This window comes from Manacus vitellinus, unplaced genomic scaffold, assembly GCF_001715985.3.
Source record: "Manacus vitellinus isolate BGI_N305 unplaced genomic scaffold, ASM171598v3 scaffold_12_pilon, whole genome shotgun sequence".
NCBI lineage: Eukaryota > Metazoa > Chordata > Aves > Passeriformes > Pipridae > Manacus > Manacus vitellinus.
Genome location: NW_021938949.1, coordinates 10,609,249 through 10,625,689, shown reverse-complemented (window position 1 = coordinate 10,625,689; position 16,441 = coordinate 10,609,249). Strand labels below are relative to the sequence as shown.

Here is a 16,441-nt window from a genome sequence, read left to right as displayed (position 1 = left end):
TTTGTGGTTTATTTAATGAGTGCTTCTAATTAAGAAATGGAAATACTAAACCTGTAAAGCCAGAATTCTAATACTACTGTTATAAGGCACTTTGTCCAAAAATTTTTCACATTTTTATCATGTCCAACTGGCAGCTGAGTTGTCTTTCTTAAAATGCATCTCAGCCAAGAAAGTTGGTGAATTCTAACGTTTAGCCAGCTTATCATTCTCCAGGAAGGTCTAGACAATGCTCAGGAAATAAGGTTGAGAAGCTCATTTCAAAGAACCACAGAAAAATATCTCTAAGACAGATATCCCTTGACAGTAAATTTCATTACTTTTTCTCAAACAGGGAAGGCAGCCCAGGAAATCACATCCTGCAGTAATCATCAGCTAAAGCCACTCAGCCATGCCTGATCCCTGGCAAAGGGGCAAGCAACAGATGCACAAACCCTCCTTTACGGACTCTTATCTATATATTTTTGGTCACATCTACGAAAGCTTGAAATACATCTTTAATTACATTCCAAGAGATGCCTTCATATCCAAACTAAACGTCAACACAGAGGAAGCATTTAGAAAACCACACGGTAACAAGGACATTGCACACTTGTAGTAGCAAAGTCACTATAAGTTCACAAGAACAACAAATGTGTCATTTAATAAACTATCAATTACTGTTCACAAAAAGGTGTTAACAAGAAACCCACGTGGCAAGCTATGACACAGATTTCCAACAGTTTAAAAGTAATTGATGTCCATAAAATATAATTTAGGTTGCAAATCTGACTTTTTTTTTTAATGGCTTAATTTAGAGGACTGTGTTTGCAATACTAGCAAGAAGAAGCCTAAGAAAAAAAATGTAAAGGACCAATTTTAATTAATTTATTTATAGATTTGCTGAAACACGATTCTCTTCTTAAAAATTGTTCTCTATTTGGATAGCTGTGCTGTAGCATTCATAAACAAGTTTTGTTTTGCTATAAGTGCCAAATATCATTTAGTCTAAGTCTAAGAGTAGTTGCTTCCTGTCAGTAATTTGAAACACCTGCACATCTCTGTCCCTTTTATTAAAACAAACATCCATGAAGTGAACTGGCCTGACACCTTTGCCTTAGTCACCATGTAACAATAATGATGCACCAAATACCTGCACACTGTACTGTTAATGAGGCATCAAATGTGCTCCATGAAGATACTGTTTACCTGTGTGTGTGTTTCCCTGTGTGCATCTCTGTGCAGAGCAGCACTGCACAACATACCCTTAACACTCCTGGCTTACCATTCTTAACAGTTACTATTTTATGAATATCTGTATAAAACAAGCCAATGGTTAATAAAACAATAATGAACACTGTTGTCACCTGTCACAGCTAAGCACAACACAGCAGATAAATTCCTCTGACAAGAACTTTATGTTTTAAAGAGTTGCAGCAGCATCCCTTAATGCTTGTAGCAGGATACTGGGAATTGCTGAATGATGGCTGCATCTCTGACTTTGTGAGGCCTTGAGCAAGTCATTAAAATGCTACAATCTGGGAATGAAAAAAGTACATGACCCCAAATTAGTGGATATTTATGCAGTGTGTGTTTTCTTAAATGTCTGCCTTGATCTTTGTGTTTCTCTTGTACCATGTACACAACAAGTCTAATGATGCATCTTTAGAACCTTCTTGGCATGCTGTGGGGTTTAGTTAATGACTGTACAGCTCTTTGAAGATGTTCAGGCTATTTTATTTTTAATTAATGCTTGCAAGCTACTTTGAGCTTCTCTGATGAAAGGGCTTAAACAAGTACAAAATTTCAGGCGCTCATTAGCCCAATATGCAAGTGAGCAGGATGAGGAAGTGTGCTGGGTTTGGCTGGGATAGAGTTAATTTTCCTCGCAGTGGCTGGCATGGAGCTGTGTTTTGGATTTGTGCTGAGCACAGGATTGATAATATAGAAATGTTTTTGTTATTGCTGAGCAGGGCTCAGTGGCTGAACACCTGCCTGCCCATGGGAAGCAGCGAATCGATTCCTTTTTTTTTTGCTTTGCATGTGTACATGGCTTTTGATTTTCCTATTTAACTGCCTTTATCTCAACTCAAGAGTTCTCTCCCTTTTACCCTTCCAGTTCTCTCCCTGACTGCTGTGGGGGGTAATTAGTGGCTGTGTGGGGCTTGGCTGCTGACTGGAAGGAAGTAAAGTGAGACTATGGGAGAAAGGAAACAGTTCCTTTTGTCAGGTACCTGGGATATGCAGTAAAATCATAATGAAATTAAAAAAAAAAAAGTTAAAAAATTATGAGACAAGCATACTGTTCTGAGAAACGGCAGGCTCCCCATACATGTGCTGTCTAGACGTTTTCCATGGAAATTCTGAGACACATCATCGAGGAATGACTATAGTTTTATGATATAGCTCTGGCAGTTCATTCTAGATGAGGATTGATTTTATATGTTGACAACAGAATATTCTCACCTCCTCCCTCCTTGCCCTACATACTCCTGAGACACAGGAGTGGCTGGCAAATCCACAGAGTCTTATTTGCAGGAGCTGTGAAGTAGATTCCCATTAAAATCAGCATCAAAACTCTTTAGGCCCAATTTCATAAAAAAAACAAACCATGCAGCCATTGAGGAGTAAAGTATATCTTTACAATAACAAAATGTGTTTTGACTTGGATCCTCTCAGTCATCCAGCTGGCACAGAGCTGCCACACCTCGATTTATCCAGTGTTTTTGGGGCTTGTCTGAAGGGAGTTCAATGGAGAGAACATAGTTGGTTGAGTGGCCAGTGGTGGATAAGACACCTCTTCTTGCGCTTGTCTTGTATACAGGGCACGAATAGATGTCCATATGAAGAAATTTGGAACTTTCTCCAGGTTTCAGCCAGATTATGGGCAAAGGATCATAAAGGATTTTTGGTAGTGATTCTCCAATTAATGAGGATTCTCTATCCCATCGTGCACCTTCTAAAAAAAGGCCTCTCACATAAGCCCCATCTTGTGGCATTTTCTCCATTGTGTGCTCCTCCTTCATCACCTAAAATGATTAAACCATTGCTTGATTTTGTTTTTACCTGTAGCATATTAAATCCTGTAAGTGATAGTCTGAAATTTCTCCTTTAAATAAAATCTCTTTTCATCTGAAGACTATTTCTTGCTGCCCTATAACATGTTTCAAGCTGTTCAAGAAAACCAAAATTCTTCTGCATTTGTCTTACCTCAAATTCAAATCCAATGTGGTCAATTGGGATGGTGTATTTTCTGGCATAGTTTTGTAAAACACCGGTCAAAAAAGACTGAGTGAAGAAGAATCCTGAGAGCCAAAAGACTGTGGGTGGCCCATTGTCGACCCAATCCTGAATATGGAGAGAAAAAACAAATGTAAGAAAAAAAGTACAGTTGTGTCTTCACTGTGCCAATTCACCAGAAAAAGGATGTGCTGTGAGAGCAAGACAAATAATGGAAGGGTGAGTTCAGAACAAAACAGCTGTTCAAAAAGTGTCTGGAAGTAGTGTCACTTTTTGTTCAAATTGAAAGAGAAGAGATTTACAGTCACATATATAAAATTTAATAGTGCCTGCTATGCACTGTTTCCAAAGCATTCTCACACCCAGTTCCCTTTGAGCAGGGAAGTTGTTAAGACATCAATGCCAATTAAAATGAATCTTCTAGAAATAGAAAAATGGGAACTATCAAAAGCAGCACTGGATTAGCACCCAGGGATTATACTCCCAACTCACCCTGCTGAGCAATTGCCCAGCTAATTCCAGTGCTTTTAATGCAGTGTATGTGTGAGTAGTTCACAACCTGGAGCTCTCAGAGTACTGCTGAGTGAGGACAGCACTGATACACATTGTACCCACTCAGCTTTCAACTACAGCACCCTGTCAGTCCAGCTCAGCATACCTGGAAGAAGATCAAACGACAGAGGAGATCGGACACGTAACTTCCCAGTGGCTTCAGTGATGGATAGGATTTGGCAGCCCACATTGATGGCACTTTTCCCACTAGCATGCTGTTGAAAACATCTTCAAGTTCAGAAGACATCAACACTTGGCCTTTAATGGCTTTGCCTATATTAATGAGGCTGCTCCGAACAACTTCAGTCAGCCTTCAGATTGAAACAAAGAAACTGTCATCAATGTCCTGTCAGAAATTCCTTCTCTCACCTGTAGTTATCACAACATTTACTTAACTTTAGAAAAGCAAACAAAGAAAAAACACACACAGAGAAATAAAAGACAATGAAAACTTCCACTCTAAACAAGGAAAAATTAGGGGCCAGAGGTTTAAAGCTTGTAACACTGACATAGTGTGCTGTGAATATTGGCTATCACTGACAAAGAATAAAGTAGGCTGCCTTACCTTGTCACAACAAGTTCAAATCTGATTTAAGTTCATACTCCCAAGAATACATGTACAGTTTCTATATTCAGGTACTCAGCTGCAGCTTTCAAGTCTTTTTAAAAGATTCACCCAAAGCAGAATATAACATGTTAAAAAAACTGTCTTGTAAAAGCTTATAACTGTTTAAGGCCTGTACTGATGAACACAAGCATATTTCGGTATTGGCAGTACTACACAAAACACTGAGCCTTACCTGTTAAATCGAATTAGTTCTTGCCTGAGAACTGTATTCATGGACTCTTCATAAAGTACTGGGTATGCCTTCATAACCTCTTCCATGTCATAGCTACTTGGTAATTTGGATAGGATGTCCTGTGCCAAATCTTCAACAATTTCCTGAAATCACAAGTTTGCAGTGAATAAGGAATATTCCTTTTTCCACCCCCCATATTTTTATTGAATAAATTCCACAAAATACTATAGATTTTGTATTTTTTTCTGCACAACCACATAGCTATTTTAGTCCATTTTTCTAGAGATATAGTGCTTACATGCTCTTACTTGCTTTGAGCATTATCCTGTCTGCCAGTCTCCACATGTGCCTGCAGGCTCCTTTTTCCTTCTCAATACATTTAAATTTGTTAGCAATTTTGGTTTTATTTGCAAAAAGGTTTTATGTGACTTCTAAGGAAATTGGCAGAAGGACAGACAAGTATAATCCTATTACTGCCACAATGAAGGAAAAGACAAAGCATGCAGCACAGGGGAAATTATGGGAAGACCACACGAATACCCCAGCCAGGAAAGAAGCTTCACTTACAGCATCTTAGACATCAGAGAACATTGTCATTAGACAACCCTGCAGATAAGAGGCTCCATTAATTCCACTTTTCAGGAATCCACTTGTGTATAAAATATAGGATGTCAAATCTGAGAGGCTTGAAATGTCATTTATCTATAGCTCAAAGGGGCATGGATTTGGCTTGAGTTGCCAGGACATGATGAAGAAATTCCCAGCACCTTCACAACCAAGTCCCACAGAGGGGAGGATGACAGGGAGGTCTGTGTCCATCCTGTCAAACTGCCCCCCTTTGTGCCACATAAGCCTCAAACACAGTGACGTGTTTGGGACTGTAGAAAGTGAAGCAGCAAAGGGGAAGCAAAAAATCACATCTCAAAAACCCAGCATTCAATGAGTAATTACAGACATTGTAGCACAGACTTCACCAGGAAGACAACTTCTGCCTCCAATGGGCTTATACTCCTTGCCTGATGGCTGAATGACTTGATCTAATTTCCTGGCACTCTGGACTCTGTTCCCTAGTGAGAATAGCAGGGATGGTCATACAACCAGTGCTGGATGAAGTCAGGCAGTGCATGAATTTCCATCATTAGAATTTGCAGACTGGAATTAAATGTCATAGTTTAACAATTGCCTAGAGATGACAGGAAAGGGCACCTTTCCAGAGTGCAAGTTCATCTTTCTTCCCCAGTTACCTGAGGGGACTTGCCACCTCCCCCTGCTTGCCTAGGCAAAGTCAGGAGCACTCCATGGAAAAGCTGGTTAGTCTCCTGGTTATCCTTGGTGATGTCTGCATTTTCATGAAGTCCAAACACTTCAGGGTGTGTTATAATTGGCAAACTTCGTATGTATTCAATGTAAGACTGTAAAGCAAACATTCAGATACCAGACATCACACAATGCAAAATTCATAAACACTTGGTATATCCAACTTGGACAGAACCTTCCCATTTACAACCAAACACAGTAGTTCCCTGTTAAACATATCCAGGGACTGACTTACACAATCCACAGAGATAAATATAAAAGTTTTGAGTGATTCAGAGACTTATGGAGGATTTGTTATTACCACCCTCATGTAAGTGGCAAGAAAAAGGAAAGTACATTAGAAATATCCAAGGAGTGCTGGCAGCAGTCACAGAACAGGGTAGGATGCTGTATGTGTCACCCCTACAACTGTGGGCTACACAAATAGGTGGGATTTGAGCACATTTGTTATCTTTATGCAGTTGTTAAAAGGGAAAAAGGGGATGAAAACTGAGTATATACCTGTCATTCCACCTCTTCCTCCTGACCACTGCTTTCAAGGCAAAAGTGGTGCAAGAGGGTACAGAAGTACCCTATGAATTCCTGTAGCTTCCTACTGACTATCTAGGACTGTACTGGAAACCTGCACAGGGGTGGCTCTTTGCATCAACAAATGGCAGAATATTAGATGGTCACTATGTCCCCATTGGGGTGTGGTAGATATTAAATACCAGATTCATATTTCATACATTAGATATGTTCTGGCCTGGCTTTGTGATCTTATGGGGTTTATTTTCAATTTGTTGTATTCAGCATATCAAAGTATAGTGTAGGTAAGTTCCTTCCCAAAAATTCAGAGAGAATTTACACCTATTTTCTTCTTACCTCATATGGGCCATGTGGTGGTATGTAGTAGTCACCTCCAGCTGAGAGCATGTATTTGTCCTGCTCTATATCCTTGTTATAGACTATGGACAGAAGGGACAGGAGAAGACGCCTGTCTTTATCATCTGTCACTCTACCTCCATAGTTACACTCCCCTGGGAAAGGACAAAGAAAACAAGGACAAAAAAACTGAAACTAAATGAACAAATAAAAACTGTTTTGCAATAATGTGTAAGTTTGGTACACTGAAGCTCCAAAGCTCCAGATCTATAAACAAAAATAAGGAATGACAAGGCTGACAAAGGAGGTGCCAAAAAGCATCTTATCTTACTGAATAGCCACAGCAACCAAGTTATTTACACAGCTCAACACCTCCTGCTTTAAAACTCATGACTATTATCACATCCTCTGGTAAACTGCCAAAGTTTACTGTGTCAGGCTCACATTGATCAGCAAAGGTGAATCAGAGGCCATCGACATTTTTACTTGATGTAAATGAAGCAAAGACCAGAAGGTTTGCTGGGCCATTAGTAATTCTTCTACCTATATACAAGTCAAAACAGCAACTGAGGGTTTGGGATCCAACTCCAAGGACAGTTCAACTCCAGCATCCACCAATAACAACCAATTGTATGTGGAGGGCCAAGAAAATAAACCTGAGTGGAATCCACTCGATTTGTCAGGAACTCACGAGTTTGTCACTGTACCAGCTGAAAATGCCCAGCAAAGTCAACACAGGAGAGGATGTAGTGCATGTACCTGTTAGATAGGTCAGAGCTTCAAATGGGATTTCTTCATATTCATTCAGAAACATCTGGATCTGCTGCATACTTATTCTGAGGTCAGATTCGTTGAACTCATATGGAATATTCCAACCTGTTCAATTCAGAAAAGATACACAGGGCAGTGGTGCACTGCACTGACAGCTGGGCTCAGGAAATGATGGTATTGGGACCACACTGCTACACAGAGCTGAAGATATCATCTGCCAGACATACCTAGAAGAGCCCTGGAATACCAGGCTGTGTACTGCACGAGGGACAATAGGACTCCATAACAATACTGTATCCTAAGGCACTATTATCATCATTCTATGTAATTAAAACATAAACAAACATAGGCATTTTGACATCACACTCTCCTGAAAATGATATTTTACTGGCTTGGTACTTTCAGTTAATCTGTTGCTATCTGGACACAATGAAAACAGGAGTTTTAATTCATTTATTGATTCCAATTTTTCATCAACCTGCCCATCTATTAATACTATTTGTGTATGACATTCAGAGTAACAGTGCAATAAAACAAACAAGCAAACAGGAACATACTCCAGATAAGAGAATCCTTCAGAAAACCTATACCCTAGTGCAAATCAAAAATAGGGCTATTGCTGCAACTATCCTGCTTCCCCCAGATAGCTGGTCCCATTAAGCAGTAGATGTTGCTTTTGAAAATGGCCTCTTTGTCACTTTCAAAAATTCTATTTTTACTTCATAGCAATATATGAGTGTCTTCATACTGGCAGCTTAGTGTTTATTTAAACAGTTGCCTATTAAAATAATGACAGTGGCTTTCAGTCAAAATAATAACAGCAACCTGTTATGAGGAAGACAGACTCAGCTGGAAGACTGAGAACTTCATGTGCACCAGTGGAGAGCATAAACTTTATAGTGTTATAAAATTGGAATCTATAATTCCATAAGTTCTATTTGTCATGCAGAAATTCTATAGAGTTTTCCACATGTGTCAAGATTACAGAAAAAGCTGAAGCACGAATCTCATGATACACCTCTTTTCATTGCTGTCTTATGAACAACACGTTGCAGCTACATAAATTTGTTTCACACTGAGTATGCACTGACTTCAATAAAACAAAGTATGCATAACATAACAACAAAAGCAGAATTGAAGAAGGCACATCTTTCCTTACAAAAATTTAAAACTGGAACTGGATTTGATTGTTAGTGAAAACTACAGTAATAAATTGATAATTTAGTAAGCTATAATTTAATGTAATTTTTGGAAAAACGGTACTTTCTGGTTCTCCCCCGGGTAATACTTTTAGTAGATTCAAGAGTAGCTTTGCCTGAAAAAGAATTCCTGCAAATAACAACTTTTAAACTCTTATAACACTGCTAACAATACTGCCTTCTTACAGAGAGACCCCAACGATGCATTTCAACTCCACTAATCTTTTTTGAAACAAACTGCAAAATAATCTAAACCTTACCCAATGGGCCAAAGTTTCTCCTTTCCTGTACAACAGCATGAAAAAAGCAAAGGCCAAACAGAAGTTTTTGCCACATCACTGGCTTTTGGCAGCTGCCAAAGAACACGGGGTCGGAGATGGGGTCATTCAGGTACGATCGGAGCAGGTTCACTCGAACACCTTTCGGGGGCTCATTTGTCATTTTAATGCCATTCTGGAGGATACTAACAGGAAACTTTTCTGATGGATAACTTGTTAACCACAACCTAAAAAGAAGTTCAAAAAGCACATTACCAAAAAATCATTAATACTGACAAATCCTGCGTGTTGATCATAGAAGACAAAGTTCTACTATTTGCTTAACTAGGATGATAACATCTAACTTTGTTCTGAAATGCAGGCATGAAGTAGATTATATTGGACAGGTAGAAAAGATGACATTTAATTATGGATCTTTATTTTATCGCTACACATAATCAATTATATTCTTAGTCATTCACACAAAAGTAGTTTAATTTCTTTTTTGTAGTGTCCTCAGCAAACAAGAAATACTCCCATTAAAATGTGCAAAACACTGAAACTCCTACCTGAACTTTTCATTGGTATTCTCAGGCACTATAACTTCCTCACAGATTTTTTCCAAGGCAGGCATCCAGCTAGTTGCAAGATGGCAGTTTTGCAGCACTACCCAGGTTCCATCAGTAATAGCCTGGTAAATCATTTTTGCTGCTATTGGGCCCTGGCCCTGTCCAAGCGAAACAGTCTGAATGCTTGTACTTCCCATGCTGACATCATCAGCAAATTTTAGTAAACCTGTGATGGCAAGTGTTTCATACATGCAAACAAAGACAAAGTCTATTAGAAAGTAGAATATGTTCTATTAATCATTTTTATAATGAAAATAAAGGGACAAAAGTCAACACATATCGTAATTAAAGAAACCCAAACAAAACCACCTCAACAACCCAGTAGTATCAAATGCTGTATCAGTCTGTTTCTGAGGCATGTACTAAAATTTAGGGGTATAAGGTATTACAAAAAAAAAACCTCAAAGCAAAAACTAGGCAGGTTAAATGGCAATGGCTGTCCTCTCCCTTGGCCCCAAGAGTTCAGTTCCAGCCTGCACTATGGTTCTTGACTCTCCCTGTTGCCTGGGTACAATTGTTTATGGGGGTTGAGCTGAAAATTAGATCTGGTTAAAAATAGCCCTCCAGCTTTGCTAGCAAAACCAGTACCTTCTGGAAATACATCCTTATGGTATGGTTCCATATTACAATTCCTTTGGCAGAAAACCAGATTTAAAAATAAACTGGGTGGTTATACTTTAAAGGACATTTAACAAATGTGTTTCAAGTGTGGCCATATACACCATTTAATTAGTAACTAAGAGGGAGGAAATTTTCTGGAGGAGGGGTTGCAACAAAGAGTGGGGCAAGCCTCCAACACCCACTGAAAGAATTGTAATGAAAGTATAAATTATAAACTGGTCTGGAGGCTACAATCTGGTAGATCCCTAAATTGCAGCTCAGACACTGAGACATTTCATCACCACTACATTCATCCCACTCTCTAACAAATTTATTATCATTGTTTATATATGGGCAGATGCAAATGTTTGATATTCCATCATTGCTGTATTGTACTTTAAAGACACTTTAAGGATCAAATGAAGGGGCCTATTATCAGTTTAGTCATACTCAGTGACATTTAACCAGATAAAAAAAGATATTTTTAATACCAATCTCACCTGCCATAGGATCGGCACCTGGTGATAATATAAAAATCAAAGGGGCACAACAATTTGAATCACTGTAACTTCTCCCAAGATCAAATGTGGGTGGTTCAATAAATGTCCTTCCCATATTTTCCACAATGAACATCTGCACTGCCGGGATAATTTTGTCGGGTCGCAAACATCTGAGAATAACCATGCGATCCAACCCCGTCAGTCTGCTCCACGCATCTGGGAAGGCTTCTTCGTGGGGTTTGACAGAGTCATAGATTGGCTTCCACTTGGAAAAATTGTCTCTCATGTGTTCCATAAGTCCCTGGAGGTTTTTCAGGCAAGATGCACGGACGAGCTCAGCCCATGATTTGTTAGACAGCCAATCTGGAGCCGGATTGGGGTGAGGATTGTCAAGAGCAACACCTCCTGTCAGCAGGAAACGCCAAACCTCATCATCTATTTGGCCTTTTCCCTTCATAATGCCTACTGTCAGAAGGAAGGAGAATAACACCTTATCCTTTTCAAACAGTGAACGACAGACATTGTTATAGATGCTTACTGTGAAATGATCAGTTATATTTTTAATTCTCTGTTCTAGATTTCCACTCTTTTTGCTTTTAGCAATAGACTGAACATACAAGTTAATGAACCAAACCAATGAATATTGGTACATAGGCTCAATGTTTGCCATGTCAGAGATGCAGAAGAAGACAACAGCTGAATGAACAGCAACTGGCTTATACCCCATTCGAGTAGAATCTATTTCCTGCTCAGTTAAAGAGGAAATTTTTTGCTTTTCAGAGATTTCTTCAGATAACTCTTTGGATGAAGACAAAATTTTAATTGCTGTTTCATCTTCTAAGATGTTTCCTTCTGAATGGGAAAGGACCTCCAGGATTTTATCTTCTATTTCTTTTAGTTGTTTCTTGTTGGCTGCGCTTTCTATAATGAGTTGATTTTTCTTTTCTTCTAGCTCAGGCTTTTCCTTTGCAGCTACAATTCCAAGAAGTTGGTCCTGAAGACCCAAAGGTGTAATCATGAAATTGAGTAGACAAACTTTCACAGCCACCTCAGGATAATAATGAGGATTTCTTAAGTGGGTTGTCATGTAAAACCTGAAGTCTCTTGAATATTCAATTATATTTTCCCCTAATTTCATGTATTCTACTCCTTGTTGTTTAAATGTTTGTTTCAATAGAATGGGTTCTATGAAAGCATCTAGCTCTTCACCAATATTTTCTAGCAAGACTGGTGTTCCAAGCTGAATAGAAGTTTCTAATGTCCTCACATAATGTGTGTCAGATAACTTGATAACTGACAGCTTGTTAGTTTTCTCCATATTTTTTATCCACTTGTTAGCTTGCCTTTGGGGATCTATCATCAAAGCCCATCGTCTTGAGTTGGAAACAATTATACCATTGTCAACAGAAAAAGAATCAACTGGCAATCCAGCAATCTGCCATGCCCGGATTTTGACGGGATCCCCCAACGTGTTACTTAAGCTAAAATCACTGGAGCACGGGATGTTCTTCTCACTGCACAGAACCTGCCACTGCTGTTGGCACTTGAGGCGGTAATCGACAGTAAAGGCTCCCAAATACGCCACAGTTCCCGATGATAACAGCACATCTCCCACGAGGTCCGTGTACCGAATTCCCAACAATCGTGCAGCTTCTGTCCACCTCTCTTTCTCTCCACCCAGACCACTAATCAGCTGCTCGGCTCTCACGAGCTTTTGGGAACAGCGTTCAATATTATCCTCTAGTTCTTTCTTCTTGTTGTTCATTTTGTCAAACTCATCTTGCAAAGCCTGAAGGCGATCGACTACCTCCTTCAGCGCTGCTTGTTTCACTCTTAACTTCTGCATTTGAACCTCCAGTACTTCTTCTGCCCCTTTCAGACGTTCACGCTTTGGGGCGACCACCTTCTGCACGCGGTCGTACACCTCCATGGCTCGCACCCACTTGCAAAGTCCTTCACAGGCAGAGGAGACGTTTTTTACCACATCTGGCTGAAAATCTGCGTGACCAATGAACTTCTCTCTAATTCTCTTCATTATAGCGGGAGGAATATTATCCTTGTCGTATTTCTGTAATTTCTCAAGGAACTTGATATCTGAAAGAATTTTCTTAGCTGGCCCCCAGTAGTCTTCAATCATTTTACCTATATTGCAAATGAGACTAAAATCAGGCTTAGTACATGCACGTTCAAACTGAAAAGAATACTTAGAAACATAATATGAAGAATTAACATCAATGATTTTGCAATGGAATTTTACTATGCAAAGACTGTTAAATAGTTTGGGAAAATCACTACCTAAAGGAATTCAGACAGGAGCTTCAGCATCACTAACCAATGTAATATTTATTAATTGCATAATAATTCTAAATCAACCAAGCACATTAAGGGAAACAAATTACTATATAGTCTTTCTTAGCATAGTCTATTAGATAAATCAGTAACTATGTGAAAGTATTTCTTCCTAACCGAGATAAGACAGTTTTGGATGAAAGGCATTTATAGAATTCTTATTTTCAGTTATGAAGGGTTGAACTGTAAAGGTATAAGGTAGAAGAAAAGTGAAAGAAAAAGGTCTCTTTCTCACCTTACAAATTCTGTGCAATCCCACAATAACAACATAAACTACACATAAAAAGCTTGTTAGAGTCATTACCTATGGCAGGGGTATAACTAGAATTCTGCCTCCCAGCATAACTGATAGTCTGGAAGCAGGAATTACAGGGGGAAATGGAGGTGAATAGTGTACAGCACATCTCCAGCTCCCCGAGTTCCTCCAGGCAATGCAAAACTCAAGACTAGGTCAAAGTAAGTTGAAGAGATGACTTTGTGCTGGTGACTGGGATCACATTTATAAAGCCTATACAACAGTGTTGAGCCAGGGCAGTATGTGACCATGGCCAAAGCAGCCTTAGCTATTCAGTGTACTTGTAAATCACCGCTTGCCAAAATGCACTTTGAGTGCATGTGCACGTGGCTGCATTCACACCAGAAGCACTTCACCAGCACACCACAGCAGTACCCCACTCATTCCTAGTGCAGGGATAACAAAAGCCACATCGTTACCACTGCCACTTGGGTCAGGTTTTCTCTCTGGTTTAGTTGACCTCATGATACAGATACTCTCCATGACGAGCTTAACAGGACCAGGTGGATTCTGCATGGATTTCACAAGAGAGATGTCTGAAGGATTCAGGGTATCAAGAGCTGCCTGTGCTGCAGCCAGAGCTGGCAGGGCCTCAGCAAGGTCTGCTTCACATTCGTCCTGTGGGGCAGACATTGGGCAGAAACCTGTAAAGCTTCATCCAATACCAGGTCTGCAGCCTGATTACCCCACACAGCTCCAGAGAACCTTCTCTCTTGTTAAGTACCCAATAAAGAGATTCTTCACAACATTGTGTTTCTTGAAGAGAAAACTACTTTCACAATTTGACTGCACGGTTTAAAGGGAGAAGGTTTGTAGAGAAATCAGTAACTTCCATAATCTGAATGGACAGCTGAAAAAGCCACACAAGCTTTCAAGATAACTGTCTCTCTGGTCTGGCAATAAGAATTAAAATAAAGGTTAGATACAGTTGTTCTTAGTTAAATCTTACAGCGCTCATCAGGTGAAAAATGGATGTAGCTTAAATTCTTTATCTTATACTCAGATCTCAGTAGTTATCTATCTTATCTATCACTGACATTTCCAATTAGTCATAAAAAAAAAATGAGGAATCCTGGAGCTTCCCACAGGAAATTCTGTTATAGACATCTGGCTATGGCATTATCTCTGAAGTTATGCTTAACAGAGCTCCCTACAGCACTGTGCCAAATTACCTCAGCTCACTCTAAATGAACTGTCTTTGGGCCTGGAGACAGTATAAACTCATTATTCAATCTGTTGAAAATGAGGATATATTAGTACAGAAGCAAGAGCTCTACAGTTTTTGGAATGTGGACTAGAAAGGGAAGCTATGCAGCACTGTGAGATGCAGTCATTCTCCAAACAGCCAAAATTTACCCTGTTTGTATTAGGAACATGTCATTCATCATCTCTTGCAACTTTGTTACTTTAAGAACTGGCTCAGCCCATTAACACATCATCACAGCTCCCATTTATTCAGAACCCATCCAGCTCCAAGCTCAGGCCCCTGTGCTCTACCTTAATGCCTTGGGCAACAGCAGCTGCATCATTGGCCTCTTTTTCATCTGCTGACACGACTTCCTTTATTGCATCTACTTCAACTGTTTCCTTTTCAATCTTGACCATCATTTTTTCTGTTTCAGCAGAAGTTTCAATCAGTTCAGGCTGAAGGGCAGTCAGTTCTTTCTGCATCTCTGCAACCTGATGAATGTAACAGGAAGTCAAGAAAAGATCTGTGTAAACATTGCCTGCATTTCACATCATGATGTCTTCGGAAGAAATATCAGAAGACACTATATTAATACAATCTAAAAAGGGACATTTGATCTAAAGAATTATTAATAGTTCTCCAGTTTATTTTTACTAAGAGTTGTTTTATTTAACTGAATAGATTTTTAAATGTATTTTTATCATAATCTATGCAATACACTTGCTTTTTAAAGATCCACTTCATTTCAATAATGAGAAATAAATGGATTAATTCTATTTATTCCTCACAGTCAGTTTCAGTTTGTGAAATCCCCAAATAATCCATTACTGCACATGTGGAAAACAAAATCCAAAAGAAACCTGGAAGGAAACAAGAGTTGGTGACAGCAACAGCTGCAAACTGAATGTTCTTCCTTCAAAAAGTATCTGGAAGCCCTTTTACTTTGCATCTTGGAAAGATCAATCCCTGGATCACATGGGTTGGAAAAGTGGGTTATTTATCTGGAACTGATCAACTTCTTCCTAGGAATCTACTCAGGAATTAATGTTTATTATTGTCTTACAACATTCTTCAATTTCTCCCCTATTTTGAAAAGGGTATTAGGCACTAAGATGCTGTGCTATGGATTCTCCATATAAGGTTTTGAGAAAATGATGACATTTATAAGGGTTATTCTATTAAGAGCTATAATTCAAATTTAGAGATCACAATTCCTTAAAGTGGCTAGGCAGTAATCTAACTTTTCCTGCTGGCTTTCTATAGAAAACTATTAATACCATCATGAACACAGTGAAGAGCAAATTTACTTAGTATTATTTTTGTAAGTTTTAACCACACAGACGGCACATATTCAGCATTTTCATCTGAAACTTACTTGTAAAGATGCAAAATCAAGTTTTTCAAGTCCCACAAGATAACGAGTCCTCATCATGTCAACTTCTTCCCTTTTTTTATTCAGCAGACTCTTAAAGGTAAGAATCAATTCAACGTAGGAAGTTGGTGTCACGTAGTTGTGTCTTCGCAGTGTCGCGTAGTAGCTGACAGAGAGTTCCCTCACACTTTCTTGGAAATATTTGCACAGTGACACAACCCTAGAGAAAATTTTTCCACATTACTTCGAAAGTACAGTCTGTCTATATGTTAACTATCAGAAAATTACTCTAAGGTTATGAAATCAAATTAGTCTTAGGGAGGCAGAGATGTATTTTCCCTGTTATTAGAAATATTTTTGACTCCTTTCTAAGAAACATCAGATATATACATCTGAGTATCTTTGACTTGCACTGAAATCCCAGATTTGGCTTAGCTTTGCCCATTTATAAGGACAGTTTCCTGGTCAAATATGCTGTGGGCATGGGGGACAGGGGAAAAAATATTTGCTTCATATGTTTCTTGACAGATA

At 39.1% G+C, this 16,441-nt stretch overlaps 1 protein-coding gene across 1 annotated transcript in view; it reads right to left on the bottom strand.

The window, feature by feature from the left end:
- Positions 1 to 2,415: 2,415 nt before the first annotated feature.
- DNAH3 (dynein axonemal heavy chain 3) overlaps positions 2,416 to 16,441 on the bottom strand; it is a 50,327-nt gene continuing 36,301 nt past the window's right edge. The window contains exons 48-60 of the mRNA XM_018067365.2: positions 15,914 to 16,130; positions 14,847 to 15,029; positions 13,769 to 13,967; positions 10,706 to 12,847; positions 9,546 to 9,771; positions 8,980 to 9,224; positions 7,509 to 7,625; positions 6,750 to 6,904; positions 5,813 to 5,980; positions 4,569 to 4,711; positions 3,875 to 4,079; positions 3,187 to 3,324; positions 2,416 to 3,005 (exon numbers count right to left, since the gene is read on the bottom strand). Coding sequence (XP_017922854.2) covers positions 2,652 to 3,005; positions 3,187 to 3,324; positions 3,875 to 4,079; positions 4,569 to 4,711; positions 5,813 to 5,980; positions 6,750 to 6,904; positions 7,509 to 7,625; positions 8,980 to 9,224; positions 9,546 to 9,771; positions 10,706 to 12,847; positions 13,769 to 13,967; positions 14,847 to 15,029; positions 15,914 to 16,130 — 4,492 coding nt within the window. The 3' untranslated portion in view covers positions 2,416 to 2,651. The remainder of the gene's footprint in view (positions 3,006 to 3,186; positions 3,325 to 3,874; positions 4,080 to 4,568; positions 4,712 to 5,812; positions 5,981 to 6,749; positions 6,905 to 7,508; positions 7,626 to 8,979; positions 9,225 to 9,545; positions 9,772 to 10,705; positions 12,848 to 13,768; positions 13,968 to 14,846; positions 15,030 to 15,913; positions 16,131 to 16,441) is intronic.